Source organism: Hippocampus bargibanti, linkage group LG04 (genome assembly GCF_051943395.1).
Source record: "Hippocampus bargibanti isolate YZ-2025 linkage group LG04, ASM5194339v1, whole genome shotgun sequence".
NCBI lineage: Eukaryota > Metazoa > Chordata > Actinopteri > Syngnathiformes > Syngnathidae > Hippocampus > Hippocampus bargibanti.
In genome coordinates, this window is record NC_142737.1 from 30,578,803 (window position 1) to 30,594,987 (window position 16,185).

A 16,185-nucleotide genomic window follows, 5' to 3' on the forward strand; every position below is an offset into this window, starting at 1 on the left:
TTACTGTATACATTTGTCTGTTGGAAACAAACAAATCATGAGAAAAGGATTATTGGCATTGGCAAAATTCGGTTATTAAATATGCCAAGAAATTAACTGCCGTTTTTGTACTTATTTCACATAGGATGAATTCTTCGGCCCAAAATAACAATTAAAATGAAATAAAGATTAAAATCTAAATAAAATTCCGAGTGCATAGACAAAGTGATTGTACTAAGTAGTCATAAGTGGGTCAGGATGAAAAAACAAAACATCTTTGTAACAAAGAGAGTCTGGATTAATCCGTTTATTTTAAACCGAAAAGAGGGGTGCGTTTTGTCGTCCTTATTGTTGTTCTCAATTCCTAAATATCATACAGAATTGTCCTACTAAAACGTAATCTCAAAATGTGTGCCTGTATATGCTTTACAATCATCAAAGCTCAATATGACAAATGTCGCTGAAATAAATAAAACATGTAGCCTATATTTAAATAAATTGAGAAATATGCAATTATAGTTCGAAACGCTTATCTCAAAGTAAATTTCAATACTAAAGCCAAATTCCATTAAAACAGCTATTGAAGGCTTTTTCTTTGTTGAAAATAAGTGGTGGGCGACTTGCAAAGCCGGCCCACGCTGCAAATCATTTAAAATAATTATACTAATAGTGTCGCAATTGGCATGTGAAAAAAGAACACACGCCCCATATACGTCAACCAAGAAAAATACTCAAAACGTGGCATTTTTTTGTGAACAATAAATAATAAATACTATTGTCCATGGAAAGAAACTGCTAACGTATATTTGATAAACACGTGAGAGGTATACACATCTTTGGAAAAAGAAAACAATTCGCTCAGGCGATCCGAACAAATGTCCCATGAAGTTTGTATCAAAACAGAGGTAAACCTTGTTCGACTTGGGGTATAGACGAAATCATGGAATAACAAGAAGAACATATGTGCCGCTTTCCTCGTGGGGGTGGGGGGCGTATGAAAACGAAAAAAAACCTACAATTTTGCACAAAATATTGCGCAAATGCAGATTGAGTTTGACTCCCACTAAAAGGTCCGTCAATGTCACAAGGGAGCCCGGTGTGTGTGTTCCGCTTTGGCAATTATAATTATTACTTGAACAAACAAACAAACAAATAAATAAATAAATAAATAAATAAATAAATAAATAAATAAATAAATAAATAAATTTACACAAGCAGCGACGGCTTGAGAATTGCAAGTTTCTCTCCACCGTGGATTTGAGAATTGGATGTCGATGGTAAATATCCTACGATTGTCTTCACAGTGTAGAAAAATAAAATAAAATAAACACAAAATAAAACAAAAACGTTCGGTTGTTTGGAGCAGTCTGGAGGGTTTAGATGAACAAAAGGAGATTCAGTCTATCCACAGATCCTCTTGGACTCAGGCCTCTATAGGACTTGACACCATGCTGTTCGGTGTGTCGGGAAGCTGAGATGACATGGACGCTACCTCGCTACCAGTTGAGTTCGAACTCGGTCCACCCTCCGAAAAATTAACCTGTGGAAACCAAGCAAGCCGTCAGAATCCTTGCACCCCACGAGGATAATGTGACAAACATTAATTTATAGTCAATTGTGGGGCACAAAGAAACAATCTTCCCGCTCACAAGAGACACTTTCGGGTGTTCAATTTGCTGGCCATGCATGTTTTTTTTGAATGTGGGGATAAACCGGAGGAATCGTAGCCCATGCAGGCCCGGGCAGAACATGCAAACTCGACACAAAGCCTCTGCACTGCGAAGTTGACGTATTTAACACTGGACTACCGGGGCGCTATGTGACAAATAGTGCATGTGCAAATTGGAAAAGTAGGCAAATCACACTTACGGATCATGTCTATTACTTCTAACAACAACAAGAAGAACAACGATGATAATAATAATAATAATAATAATAATAATAATAATAATAATAATAATAATAATAATAATAATAATAATAATAGGAAGAAGAAGACGAAGAACAACAACAACAACAACAAGAATAGTAATAATAATACTGATAATCATAATTATAATCGCAATAATAACCAGTGGTTACTTACAACGACTTTTCCGTACACACACAATTCTGTGGAAGCCAACGTCTTAACTATCTGTTGGTTACACTAATGAGTTATGACAGTAAATATTAAAAAAATAATCCATCTGTATTATAATAACAATAATCATAAAAGTAATAATAATAATGAACAATGATAACCGATCAGCAAAATTCATAAAGCTTGGATCCGTCTTTGCGTTTGACTTAAAAAAAGGCTATATTCCTAATAAAATTGTGACAGGACTTTATTTAAGCATGATTTTGGTTTAAATGACGACACGAGCCTTACAATCGAATAATATCGTCTCAATAACGAGTTCATTTGATCGTATTGAGGCCAGATTGTGTTTATTTTTGATCTCGCATGAGCCTCAGAGCCCGCGTTGCTCACTGGAAGCTTCGACGTGATTGTTTATAAAACATCTCAGATGACATCAAGGGTTCGTTGTGTGACCAGGCAATTAAAAAAAAGATTTTGGTCTTCATGAACAAACATTTGAAAATAATCTGAATGAATTTGTATGTGTGAAAGTAAATAAAAATACGACGAATTGAGAGGAGTCACACGTGCTGAACATACGGGCGCATTTTTTTCTTGGAACGTAGCCAAATCAAAATAAATAAATCACGCACCAGTTGCTGAAAAGCGGGCTGGTCAATGTCACTCTGCAAAGCAAAGTCGCTGAGGACCTTCCAGGGCGGCTGGTAGCTATGCACTTCCACGGGATTGGCTTGGATGCCGCCGTCGTGCCGCTCCGGGCTGGCCGCAACCATCGGCGTGCCCGTCATTCCCTGGATGTTCTGCAACAGGGCTGCTCAACTTAGAGTAGATTCACTACAGGTGATTTGATGACTGTGGGTTTGGTTTCTGGGTGTGGTTATGCTTGTCCGTGTGCGTGTGAGCGCGCGTTTGCACCGTCCGTGGGGAGAGGAGAATTGCCGAAAATGAATCTCAGTCAAAACAATCAATAAACTAACAAACAAATACATCAACTGACCGCGACGCTTTTGGAAGCATAGCGAATCGACCGCTTGCAATCTCCGATAGCAATTTTTATTTTACCTCTTGTTACATAAATTAAGGTGTACGTTCACGGATAAGGTGCCATCGGCAGGGGGAGGGGTTATTTTAAATGTGATACAGAAACGCGCGTGTGTCGAGTGAGAGTTGATTAACTTAAATTGACAACGAGAATTATTCAGTGTTCGTTCCACGTGAAAGCCTGGAGTTAATAAGACCTTCCCTTACCGTCTTGTCATTTGGTTGCTGTTGTTGTAGCTGCTTCATCAGAATACTCCTCTTCTTGTCTTTGCAGCGCTTGTTCTGAAACCAGACCCGGATGACGCGTGGGCTAAGGCCGGTCATCTCGACCAGTTGCTCTTTCATCAGAGCGTCTGGCCTTGGGTTAGCGTTGTAGCAAGTTCGCAAAGTGTGTAGTTGCTTCTCGTTTAGTACTGTCCGAACCCGTGTCGTCTTCTCTGGCTGTTTGTGGATGTGGGGCCGAAGCGCGGACTGTCTAGTGGAGATAGGCTCTGTTGTGAGAACGGACGGGTTAAGAAACCCAAAAGAGGACACATCAGTTTCACTATAGCAAGAATCCAAGCAAATGCAGAGTTTAATCCGTCACAAGAATAATTGAAATTTCATTCTCAATAACCACTTTAACCACAGTCGTAAAATGATACACGTAAGAATGCTCGTTTTGTCTGTCGTATTCAAGGCAATGTTGTCTCAACCGTCTGATTCATTTGTGAAATGTAAACGTGCACAAGTTGCATCTAGACATATTTAAAAAAAATCGCAACTCGTTGTGTAATCCTTTTTTTTTCACTTACATCAATTTAATTTCACTTGTAAGAATCTATAATATCAACTATTGAAACCCATCCGCCGCTCTATGTGCTACCTAATCTCATTCTGGCGGTGGGTGTGCTGGAGCCTATTCACGGTGACTTCGGTGAGGAACGAGGTGCACTCTGGACTGGTCGACTGTTCAGAACCAAAAATGTAAAAGTCAAGTGGAAGGAACACATGCACGCGCGGACGCACACACACACAAAGAAAAAACGCTGGGCACAAGCGTGCCTACAGACGCAGCCCATGTGTGGACACTCAAAAACGCAAACACATGTAACCAACTGCACCTATATTTTTTCGGGTCACTGCCAAACCGTGTAGACCGGAAAAAGCGTGTCATGAATTGTTTGTCATATTGTCGGTGTACAACAATAAAAACCGAATGAGTAAATAATATCATCATATGTTAATATAAAGCCAACACCGGAATTGTTAAAATAGCATTTTCTAAAAGAAAGACAATTGACAAAACAGCAGAGACACGGGAAGCGCAACCTTGACTCCCCTAAAGTGAATAGTTCCAAAGCTTATTGTTTGCATCTCCCCCACCGCAAGAACTGGACTTTACCTGTCATTTGCAACGGTCTGGCTGGGAGCAGTGGACTAAGCGGGTCACCGTGTCCCAAAGTGGCCCGCTCCACTACGTCGTGGTCGGCTCTGCAGAAGAGGCCGTCTTCGCGCAGAGCGAACTCGTCCCCTGGGATAAGCTGCCTGCTGCAGGCCACACAGCGGAAACATTCGATGTGGTAGACTTTGGATCGGGCCCTCATTACAAAGTCGTTCTTGCTGAAACCAATGTTGCACTTAGCGCATTTTATCCCATATAACCTGCGAGACAAACGAAACGTACATTACAATTACAATAAAAAAATTATGAACAGCAAAGATGCGTTTCTAATTTTAAAATTCTATCATTTCTTATATTTTATTCACGACTGGGCCTAGAATCACTGGTTGAAATGGTACATTTTACAGAGTGATAGACAGCAAGGTTCGACATCATATGGCGGGCCGCCATTCTCATGAAGATAATCAGTTCTCATCATAGATCGATGGATGTTAGACTATAACCACTGTTGTTTTGGTTTGTGAATTATTACAAGAAACAACCGGTGTAACGACTTGGAGCGGCGATCTAGCCCTGAGAATAATATTTGAAACCATACAAACCTTTGGCAATATTGGAATTTATTTCAATTTTGTTTAGATCATCCTACCTGATGTAGTCCCGTTTACAATAAGTCTTTCCGTCCCTGACAAAGCACGTGCACGATTCGTCCAAGTACTGACTGCACTCGGCGCATTTGAGACAGGCGGCGTGCCACTCCAGATCTGGAGAAACCCGCAGGATGTACTGGTCGTGGATCTGGTTTCCGCAGCCCACACACAGAGACACCAGTCGTTTTTCTAGAATGTGAGTAGAATGATTAGTATGATTAATGTATATTTGGATCGTGAGGAGTATTAGTGGAGTGGTTAAACTTGAAAAGAAATACTTGAAAATAAGTTTTTTTCGGGGGGGGGGGGGGGGGGAAGAAAAAATACGTTTTGTTACACGTTGACTAAAATTACATTAATTGGGTTCAAGCAAGTGGGCGTACATCTTACTTTTTGGTGGATCCCCCATGTCTCCCATCCGGACAAAATAAGGCGAAGTTAGGTCCACGGTCAGAGGGGCTGCAACGCCTGGACTCCTTGATGTGTTTTCTGCTGCCGAGCCAAAGGGGGCTACGCCGTCCGGCTCGTAGGGGTGCGCGTGTGCGCGTATGTGTTTGTCAACGGTGTGTGTCAAACTCCGGTGCTGGTGGGACTGACGTCGGGCCGCAGTACGTCATCTCCATGCGCAGCTGATTGGCTCTGCAAACTCCCAGCAACTCTGCACACACCGACCGACATCCCCCAACACAGTGGCACACGCCGTGGGCTTCTCAAAATTATTTGTTTGTTGCATTTTCTTATTAGACCCTTTATATTAAATTAAAATGATTCAAGTTTATAAACAATGGCTTACTTCAATATTACTGGAAACAGGGAGTTATATCCTTTCCTTCCTTCCTTCCTTCCTTCCTTCCTTCCTTCCTTCCTTCCTTCCTTCCTTCCTTCCTTCCTTCCTTCCTTCCTTCCTTCCTTCCTTCCTTCCTTCCTTCCTTCCTTCCTTCCTTCCTTCCTTCCTTCCTTCCTTCCTTCCTTCCTTCCTTCTTTTTCTTTTAGATAAAAAATGCTCTAGACTGTACTGTGCCATTCTCTTTTTTGGAGTGGGGGTGGGGCTCCTTTTACACCACTGGGTGGACGACACTATTTTCTTTGCAACAAAACGTGTGGTTTGCAGTGGTCGATCACAACTCAACAGCTGTGGACTCTGTCAATGACAGGCCCGTGATAAGCATAGGCGTGGAATTACACGAAAACAAACCTGCCCTCGTGTGTTGGTAACCACCATGACCAATAACATATCAGCAGGAGGGCAATCTGTGCATCATTCATTCATCCTTTCCCCCCTTAATTGGTCATCAAATATTAAAAAGTCACTTCGTTATTTGTTTTTATTCCACCCAAAATACTTCCTTAGCATCTGAAGGAGAAAAAAACATGAAAAGATATTTAAGGCGTGTAGCCAAAAACAATCGCTCGCTTTTTGGATTGGATTGGATCGGATTGGATTTGCCTTTATTAGTCTCGCAGTGTCGAAATTTACATTTCACAGCAGCAAAGTGATGAAAGGAATGATAGTAGAAAAACAAAATACATGAGCTGCTGGAAAGGCAGCCACTCTTGCGGCACTGTCTTGAAGTCTTGAAGAAAAAGAGCAAAAAAAAAAACTACATAGCAAATAACATAACAACACAAAGACACAGTCATTCATTCTTAAGCACTTTCTGTACCCTCTTTGTTACACGAAGCAGTTCCAGATGAAAGAGGATAGGATCAAAGCGTCTCTTCACCAGTGGATCAGGGACATCATGGTGGAATGTGCACGTCGACTACGAGATAAATGTTGAAAGCAAACACGCAGCTGTAGCATCCATTGACGAAAAGAGATTGTCTCACATCTCCTGTCCCAAATAAATCCGCTTCAATTCCAAACCGCAGTAGTTCTACATACACATCGGCGCACTGCGCTGACACTCCTTTCTTCTTATCACTGGCTGCATTTCATAACTTTGCTTCTGTGAAATGTAAATTTCTCCACTGGGAGACTAATAAAGGCAAATCCAATCCAATCCATCCACAGACTGTCCAACAGCACTGACCTTTCCGCTGAACAAAGCGAGGCTGTGAAGATGCTGCCCATGACAGGCATTTTTCACGCGTGCCATAGAATAATTGACCATAGAAGGAAATAATGTCCGATTGAAGTGATTTGTCACAAGTCTACAAGTAATTATGGTGTTCCCTATGAGTTAAAAACAAAGCTCTGGACAAAAGAAAAGCGTGATGCTAGGCGGAATCCTAAAAGCCGATTTGAGGAACATAGTTGTCCTGATGCAGGATCATTGATACAGACTTTGTTAGTGAACACATTTATCTTGATATTGCACCAATCAAATACAAATACAGGTAACATCCGACTTATGACAGAGTTCCGTTTTGACCAAATGGTCGAAACCCATTCAAAATGTTAAATAGAGAATTGGTGCTAAATGACTAGGAAACGATCTGGTTCAAACGCCACGGGGGCCGGCAGGCGTGAGTCCGGGTCGCCGGTGTTCTACGGGTATCCCTCTCCCCGCTCTCCACGCCGACGCGCCCGACCCACCACCTCGCCTCGAAGCAGAACGAACTGTCTCAAAGAGGCGGCGATAGCAGCGCCGCCGTGGGCCCGACGTGGCGTTCTCGTTGCAGCGATCTCGCGCGCCCGAGCGGAAATTCCCCCCCTGCGGTGCGATCACTTGGTCGTTTGCTGTGCGAGAGTGAGATGTGGTCTAGCTGGCCAAAATTGTCGTATGCATTGCAGTGTCAGGCGTCGAATTAAAATACAAAAAATAGGGTCTGGCAGTCGGGGTCGTAAGTATAGGCAGTCGTAAGTCGTGCCAGTCATTTATCTTGATATTGCACCAATCAAATACAAATACAGGTAACATCCGACTTATGACAGAGTTCCGTTTTGACCAAATGGTCGAAACCCATTCAAAATGTTAAATAGAGAATTGGTGCTAAATGACTTGGAAACGATCTGGTTCAAACGCCACGGGGGCCGGCAGGCGTGAGTCCGGGTCGCCGGTGTTCTACGGGTATCCCTCTCCCCGCTCTCCACGCCGACGCGCCCGACCCACCACCTCGCCTCGAAGCAGAACGAACTGTCTCAAAGAGGCGGCGATAGCAGCGCCGCCGTGGGCCCGACGTGGCGTTCTCGTTGCAGCGATCTCGCGCGCCCGAGCGGAAATTCCCCCCCTGCGGTGCGATCACTTGGTCGTTTGCTGTGCGAGAGTGAGATGTGGTCTAGCTGGCCAAAATTGTCGTATGCATTGCAGTGTCAGGCGTCGAATTAAAATACAAAAAATAGGGTCTGGCAGTCGGGGTCGTAAGTATAGGCAGTCGTAAGTCGTGCCAGTCGTAAGTCGCATTTGACCTGTAATTATAAATCAAATAAGGTGGCTCAATAATCAAGTGGTTAGCACGTCGACTTCACAGCGCAGAGGTTCAGCTCCAGCTCCGGCCTTCCTGTGTCGAGTTTTCATGTTCTCCCCGGGCTAGCATGGGTTTTCTCCGGGCCCCCCATTCCAAAAGCATGCATGGCAGGCTGATTGACCACTCCCAGTCTATATTGTTCCTAGGTGTAAGTTTGAGCGTGAATATTTGTTCGTTTCTGTGTACCTACGATTGACTGGCCCCCTGCGTACTGCCTGAAGACAGCTAAGGTCTGCTCCAGCATTCCCAGTGAAGAAAGGATTAAGCCAGGGGTGTCAAACTCTCGTCCTGGAGGGCCGCCGTCCTACATGTTTTCCAAGTCTCCCTATTGCAACGCACCTGATTCAAGGGAACAGGCTCATGTCAGACTTCCGCAGAGCTTGCTGATGATTTGATCATTGGAATCAGGTTTGTCCGTTGAGCCTGTTACCTTGAATCAGGTGTGTTGCAACAGGGAGACTTGGAAAACATGTCAGATGGCGGCCCTCGAGGACCGGATTTTGACACCCTGGATTAAGCGGTTCAGAAAAATGAATGAATGAATAAAAACACATACAAGATCTGTATTGTATGTATGTATGTACCTCCTCGCAATTTAGAACTTAGCCTAACATAAACAGGAAAATTGGGAATGTTTTCCCAATTCTTTGTGTAAAAATAAATACATACATTTCATCAGCCACCCGTTATTTACAAGTGATTGCCATTGGACATGGAACTAAAGACAAATGATGCACGGTTTGTAAGCACAATTCATTAACAACTCTGCATAATTGTGTATCTTTCCCTAACTATCGTTTTTCTCTACTGCTTTGAGCACAATATGAATAGAAATACGTTTTATTTTTTATATAGTAAAAAAGACAAGATAAGATCACATTAAAAAACCTTTATTTGTCTCACAATAGAGAAATTGTCACATTCTGATTGGCAGCAAAGGGATCCCTCCAAGACCAAAACGGTGGTAGAGTGGGTGACGCCCAGTACTGCAGCGTTTTTTTTGGGGTTTTGCCAACTTCTACCGCCGCTTTATTCGCAAGAGAGCGCTCCAATTGACCCAGTTAACCTCCGCCACCCTTTAGGTGGGCGCAGAATGCGGACGCCGCGTTTCGTGCATTGAAACAGCTCTTCACTCACCCTCCTGTTCTGCAGCACCCCGACTCTGAATGTGCTTTTATCGTAGTGGTGGACGCGTCAGATTCAAGAGTGCGGGCGGGGTTGTCTCAGCGCTCCTCAGATTGATTTCCGCCCTTGCGCCTTCTTCTCCCTTCGCCTCAGCCCCGCGGAGGCCAACTACGACGTGGGAAATCGGGAGTTCCTGGATGTCATGCTGGCGTTGCAGGAGTGGAGGCACTAGCTCGAGGGGGCGAAGGAGCTGTTCACACTGTTCACCGATCACAAGAAACTGTTCGTAATCCGTTCAGCCAAGAGGTAGAACTCTCGCCAGGCTCAGTGGGCCCTGTTCCTCACGCGCTTTAACTTTAAACTCACCTACTGCCGAGGGGCGAAGAACACTAAGCCCGATGCCCTCTCGCAGATCCATGACCCGGCAGAGAGCCAAATGGCAGGGTTGCCTCCGATGCCCTCATGACTGTTATACACAAGCTGCAAACCCAGTCCCCCAACGCCTTGTTCATCATCTCAGGGGACGTCACTCATGTTTTCCTGGAATGCTCCCTCCCAACATTTACACACTGTGTAACTTGTGCCACCAGAGACAATAACATATTGGATTTATTCTACTCAAATGCCAAGGATGCGTACAAAGAGAGCAGACTACAATATGGTACATCTCCAGCCTGTGTACAAACCCCTTGTTCAGAGGCAACCAGCTGTGACCCACACGGTTAGAAGATGGTCCACAGAAGCTGAAGAAGCTCTGCGGGACTGTTTTGACTCAACCAGGTGGGAACTCTTCACTGAGATTCATGGGGAGGACATTGACTCACTCACCGACACCATCACAGACTACATAAACTTTTGTGAAAAAAAAAAAACACCGTACCCACCAGGACTGCGTGGTGTTTTTCCAACAACAAACCATGGATTAATACCAACATAAAAGACCTCCTGAAGGAAAAGAAAAGGGCTTTTGTGTCCGGCAACAAAGAGGAACGGAAGGCCGTGCAGATCCAATTGAGGAGGAAGATCAGAGAGGGGAAGAAGGCCTACAGGATGAAAATGGAGGAGCAGCTGGAAGCCAGCAATGTCGCTGGTGTCTGGAAGGGCCTGAAAAAATATCTCAGGCCATAAAAGCCCAGTGATATTGAACGAAAAGTGCAAGGACTGGGCAGATGAACTCAACAGCTTTTAGAATCGGTTTGCCTCCACCTGTAGCTGCAACTGCTCCAACTCTCACTGTGGACTTACCCTCTCTGACCCCTCTCACGACCAGCTTCCCGCAACCAACAACTGCCCTCCCAACTGTTGCCACACCCTCAGCCACTCTGCCTCCTTGTTGTTGCCTGTCTGTCACAACTGCGCAGGTGAGAAACCAACTGAGGACGATGGAAAGGAGGAAGGCAGCAGGTCCGGACGACATCAGTTCCCGACTCCTCAAGACTTGCTCCGACCAGCTGTGTGTCATTGTCCAGCACTTGTACAGCCTGAGCCTGAAGCTGGGCACAGTTCCATAGCTGTGGAAAACGTCATGCCTGGTCCCAGTGCCCAAGATTGCCAACCCAAAGGAGCTCAACAGCTACAGAGCGGTGGCGCTGCCGTCTCACCTGATGAAGACGCTGGAGCGACTCGTCCTCGCCCACCTGCGACCGCTGGCAAGCTCATCGCAGGACCCGTTACAGTTTGCCTACCAGCCCAGCATCGGTGTGGAGGATGCCATCAACTACCTCCTCCATACGGCGTTGCTGCACCTGGAGAATGCTGGGAGCACGGTGAGGATCACGTTCTTCGATTTCTCCAGTGCCTTCAACACCATCCAGCCAAATCTCCTGGGGGACAAGCTGCAGCATGCCGGAGTCGACCAGCACCTCACATCCTGAATTACAGATTACCTCACAAACAGGCCACAGTACGTGAGGGTAAAGAACTGTGAGTCGGACAGGCTGCTCTGCAGCACCGGAGCGCCGCAGGGGACAGTCCTGGCGACATCCCTGTTCACCCTCTACACCTGGGACTTCAACTACAACACCCCAACCTGCCACCTTCAGAAGTTCTCTGACGACTCAGCTATTGTCGGCCTCATTACAGACGATAGAAGTACAGGGGACTGACAAAGGACTTTGTGGACTGGTGCCAGCAGAATCACCTCCAGATCAACACTGGGAAAACCAAGGAGCTGGTGGTGGGGGGGCAGAGGACCCCTCCCTGTGGCCCCACTGATTGTTCCTACATTCCTGACTAACGACTGGCCTATTACCCCCACTCCCACCGGTATCACCTCATCAGCATAACGACCCTCATCAGCATTACGAAAGTTGCCTAACCTGTTTTGCCTAAGCAGGCTATTGTATGAACGATCCAAATTGAACCTCACCCCACCAGACCGGTTTAATGAAGGATTCTTATAAAACAACAAAATCCAAAATCCTAGGCAACTTTCGTCCTCTGCCCCCCCAACCTGAGAGTAGGGACCTATCATAGCTGTATCCGGCGCCACCATGTCTGGACATTAGGGATATATAAATGGGGCCGATACGACCAGTCAGACTTTAGTTCGCTGACGAAGCCTCTTGGATAGGAGGCGAAACGTCCGAAACCTTCACATTTGTACAGATGACGGCTGAAGAAACCTTCTCATTTGCACAGTATACAGTTGACATTTTTATTTTGTTATGTTTAGAATATCTTGTTTTCTATGCTTTCATCCACCCACCCCACCTCTTTCAAATTGCTCCCGTGGACTGCAAATTTCCCCATTGTGGGACGAATAAAGGTTCTCTGATTCTGATTCTGATTCTGAATAGAGCTACCTATACATCAATATGCCTTTTGTACTTGCATTATGTACAGTTTTTTATGTAACAATTTTGCACAGGCACAGTATACATCTCAGTCTTCTGACATGTTTTTATTATGCTTAGAATATCTTGTTTTTGTTGTTCTTTATCTTTTCACCCATCTCCCCCACCCCCTTTCAATTGCTGCTGTGGACTGCAAATTTCCCCATTCTGATTCCTTTGGACAGTTTTGGGTTCAGAATGAGAATGCGAAAGCCTTTAATAGTCCCACAATGGGGAAATTCACACAAGTTGACTGCTTCCAATGAGTGCCCTATTCTGGCCGACATTGCTCCCCTTTTCCACAACATACTGTATCTGTGTGAGCTGAGCTTTTCAAACTTATAAAAACTAAAAACAGAGAGAGAGAGACTGAGACCTGTTGAAGAATTGATTCATGTGTCTTTATTCTATTCATGTGTTCATCTAAACAGGCCCAGATATCACAATGACTGAGTATAAATGCATTATAATTTAATTATATTCTAAATAAATATACAGTTCAGCGTGTCATTTTGGTTAGTTGTGTCCGCAAAATTTTGCCAATGAAAACAAAGTGCCCTGGTTCAAAAAAGGTTGAAAAACACTGTGCTAAACAGTCGACAACTGGGCCGTCCTTCATTAAAGCAGTGTTTGAAATAAAGTCTCCCCGGAGGCCCGGGGCGTACAACTTTCAAAACCTCTCGGCCCAGGTGGCTGACAACTTCTTCAAGAAAAAAAAAATAAGTTTTTTTTCAAATCAAACGTTTGTATTATTCAATAAAGCAAAAGCTACAAGCAAACCGCTACAAGCCACGTGGACTCCTCTTTCTAAGCTTACAAGTACACTTTACAGTCACGGTATAGTCCAAAGCACGAAACAGGCTTCTGATAGGCTGCCGTGCCGAGTATGCAAATTACCAAACGAACGATCGTTTAAAGAGGAGTCCACATGGCTTTAAGCAGACAACACAATGCAATCATTGCATTGTGCACCATGACGACAAACGACAACTCGAGCAAAATCTTCAGCAAGGGATATTTACCATAAATCAAGCAAGGGAGCATTTGGAGTAGGTATTCCTTAATTAAAAAAATCCTTTATACTTCGCAACAATGTTTTTTTTGTTGCGATTAGTCATCTTATTGTGTTTCAAGTTGTGAAAAATGGGGCAGGCAACTTTATGGCCGGGCAGGCAACTTTTCAGAGATGTCTGCCCTGGTGTCCGCTAACTTTTTGTCATGAGTTTCAGACACTGGCTAAAGTCAACTTTCCGGGTCCATACGCGGCATTGGTGCTGGCAAGTCGGCGCTGCTCAATAGCTTGCACGGTTCTTTTCTGCTGTCTCTCGCAGGGGGCTTTGATGCGAACATAGCATGGCATGTGTACTGCTTTACATACGTTCGTTTCATCGATGGTATTTTATCATTGCAAATTAGTCACACCTTAGAACATGTTCTTCCGACAAAGGCAAATCCTTCGGTTCATTCATCATGAAATGTACCATAATCGTCATCTTTTCTTTGGTTTTCGCCATCATATTCGTTGAAGCATTTGCTTTCAGCTCATGACTGAGCGATCTCAGCGATCTGGAACGGCAAACAGTAGGCCATTATCATCCGAATTTAAATGACTCCTGTCGCCAACTTCAGCCCTGAACAGGACATGAGCAATGAAAAATCACTGTATGGATTAAAGAAGTGATAATATTTGTTTTGTCTGCGAGCTAGATGCAATCATCAAAAGAGCCACACCTGGCTCGTGAGCTATATGTTCCAGACCCCTGGCTGAGGCCATGGTGGTGTCTAGAGTCATTGCAACACCTGCAATGACTCAGCGGGATAAAATGAGCTTCCGGACGCTTTCAGTATTTATGTTTTGTTAACTCAAATATAACAAAAAATATATACAAGTACATTGGCATTAGAAACTTGCTCGACACATATACTGTAATTGATGGGTAATTAACATTTGAATGGAGCATGTTTGCTGCACATTCAGCAGAACACACGGACAGCAACTGAGAAGTGAAATAAGGGCTTGATATTTTACTGCTAAAGTCATTTTATAGTCTGCAATTTCTTTAATCATTCAAATGTGTTTGTTTACAATGCTGTTTATGGAATGGGTCATATTCATGAGACACTATTAATAATCTTACTCAGGCGAATGAAATCATCTGTGTGGCACAGGTAAAAATGGCTTGAAATGTTTTAATGTCAAAATTTCATTAAAAAATGTCAACCACCAATATTCGACAAAGTAGAGAAATCGATGATGTAGCTCTGTGGTTGACTCTTGTTTTGACTATTCTCCCCTCATGTGATGAAATTTTCCTTCAGCCATTGCCTAAGGCTATGGTTGCCCTTGAGACTAAATAAGACTGGCTGCCAACATCATGTTTAACTACATCTGACACATCATCACCCTTATTGTGCTTCCCAATCTCCACACACATACACCGAGTAGCAGTAACAGCAGTCCAGGGCAGCAGTGCTGGTGCACCATCTGTCAGGCTGGTGTCAAGTGGCCCTTGTCTCCAGTGATTATAAAAACTCCCAATCCCTCAGGTGGTCCGTGGACCAACTCACCCATCTTAAAATGTCGAGGTCAGGCCATATGGTCGGGCGCAAGGGGTACCCAGGGGAGGCAGGACTCCTCTTTTTCCTGCAACTAGCAACACGCCAATCGCTGCCTGCAAAAAGTGCACCAATCTGAATGTGCAGGAGACATCCTGACAGATGCCATTCACATAATCTACAAGAGCCAGCACAAGGACAAAGTGAGACGTCACCCATGTCGTCATCATCAAAGCTCTGATTTGACACTTAAATCTTGTGTGAACATTTTGGAAATGGAGCCAGACAATAATTTTTAACGGATTAAGAATCAAATCGAATTTGGATGTTTCTTACACACAAGTTATACATGGAAGGAATCTATGCATTATCAATCAAGTTTGCATGTAGGTATTTTCACATTATTGGAGACGGTTTTTTAGTAAAAAAGAATACTGTATACTCTCAATACATAAATATAATCTGATAAGACATCCACTGTAAATGCAACGCATAGTCTTTAATATAAAATGTTATTAATATGGGTATTTAACCAATACCCCATATAATTTTGTCTTTTTGTAATTTTATTTGAAAGTGATTAAGAATGCTATGATTACCGAAAATTAACCCTTAATCTTCCGCATTTTACATCAGTGAAGTTGACTGAACTGCAGTTGTCTTTGCCCTTTCAACCGACACTTAACCTTGACTCTGCCTCCTGACTCATGTCAGCACAGGGGAGGAACCAACTAAGGAGGAATGCAGCAGGTCCGGACAACATCAGTTCCAGATTCCTCTGGACCTTCTCTGACCACCTGTGTGACATTGTCCTGCATATGGTCAACCTGAGCCTGAGGCTGGGCATAGTACCACAACTGTGGACAACTTCATGCCTGGTCCCAGTGCCCAAGATTCCCCACCCAAATGAGCTCAACGGCTAAAGAACGGTGCTACTGCAGTCTCACCTGGAGACGCTGGAGAGACTCGTCTTCGCCTACCTGCGTTCGCTGGTTCATCTTCCTACTCAAGAAGCTGAGGTCTTTTGAGGTTCAGGGGTCACCGCTGGAGACTTTCTATGACTCTGTGGTTGCTTCAGTCATCCACCATGGAATTGTCTGCTGGTCAGGCAGCATCACC

General features: G+C 44.2%; 1 protein-coding gene across 1 annotated transcript; it reads right to left on the bottom strand.

Annotated features, from left to right (window-relative positions):
• Positions 1–271: 271 nt before the first annotated feature.
• Positions 272–5,709, bottom strand: isl1a (ISL LIM homeobox 1a). The gene is made up of 6 exons (XM_088995098.1): positions 5,531–5,709; positions 5,140–5,329; positions 4,491–4,750; positions 3,314–3,597; positions 2,698–2,865; positions 272–1,519 (listed from the first exon to the last, which is right to left on the bottom strand). Exons 1-6 carry the CDS (start codon positions 5,556–5,558, stop codon positions 1,403–1,405), a joined length of 1,047 nt encoding a protein of 348 aa, XP_088851224.1. The 5' UTR covers positions 5,559–5,709; the 3' UTR covers positions 272–1,402.
• Between the last annotated feature and the right edge of the window lie 10,476 nt (positions 5,710–16,185).

Bases quoted from the DNA above. Each gene is read 5' to 3' on its own strand.
- isl1a (XM_088995098.1), bottom strand. From the start codon at position 5,558: ATGGGAGACATGGGGGATCCACCAAAAA. The intron at 3,598-4,490 runs GTAAAGTCCAGT...TTCTCACAACAG, and splicing joins CAGACCGTTGCAAATGACAG to AGCCTATCTCCACTAGACAG. The intron at 2,866-3,313 runs GTAAGGGAAGGT...GCCCTGTTGCAG, and splicing joins AGCAACCAAATGACAAGACG to AACATCCAGGGAATGACGGG.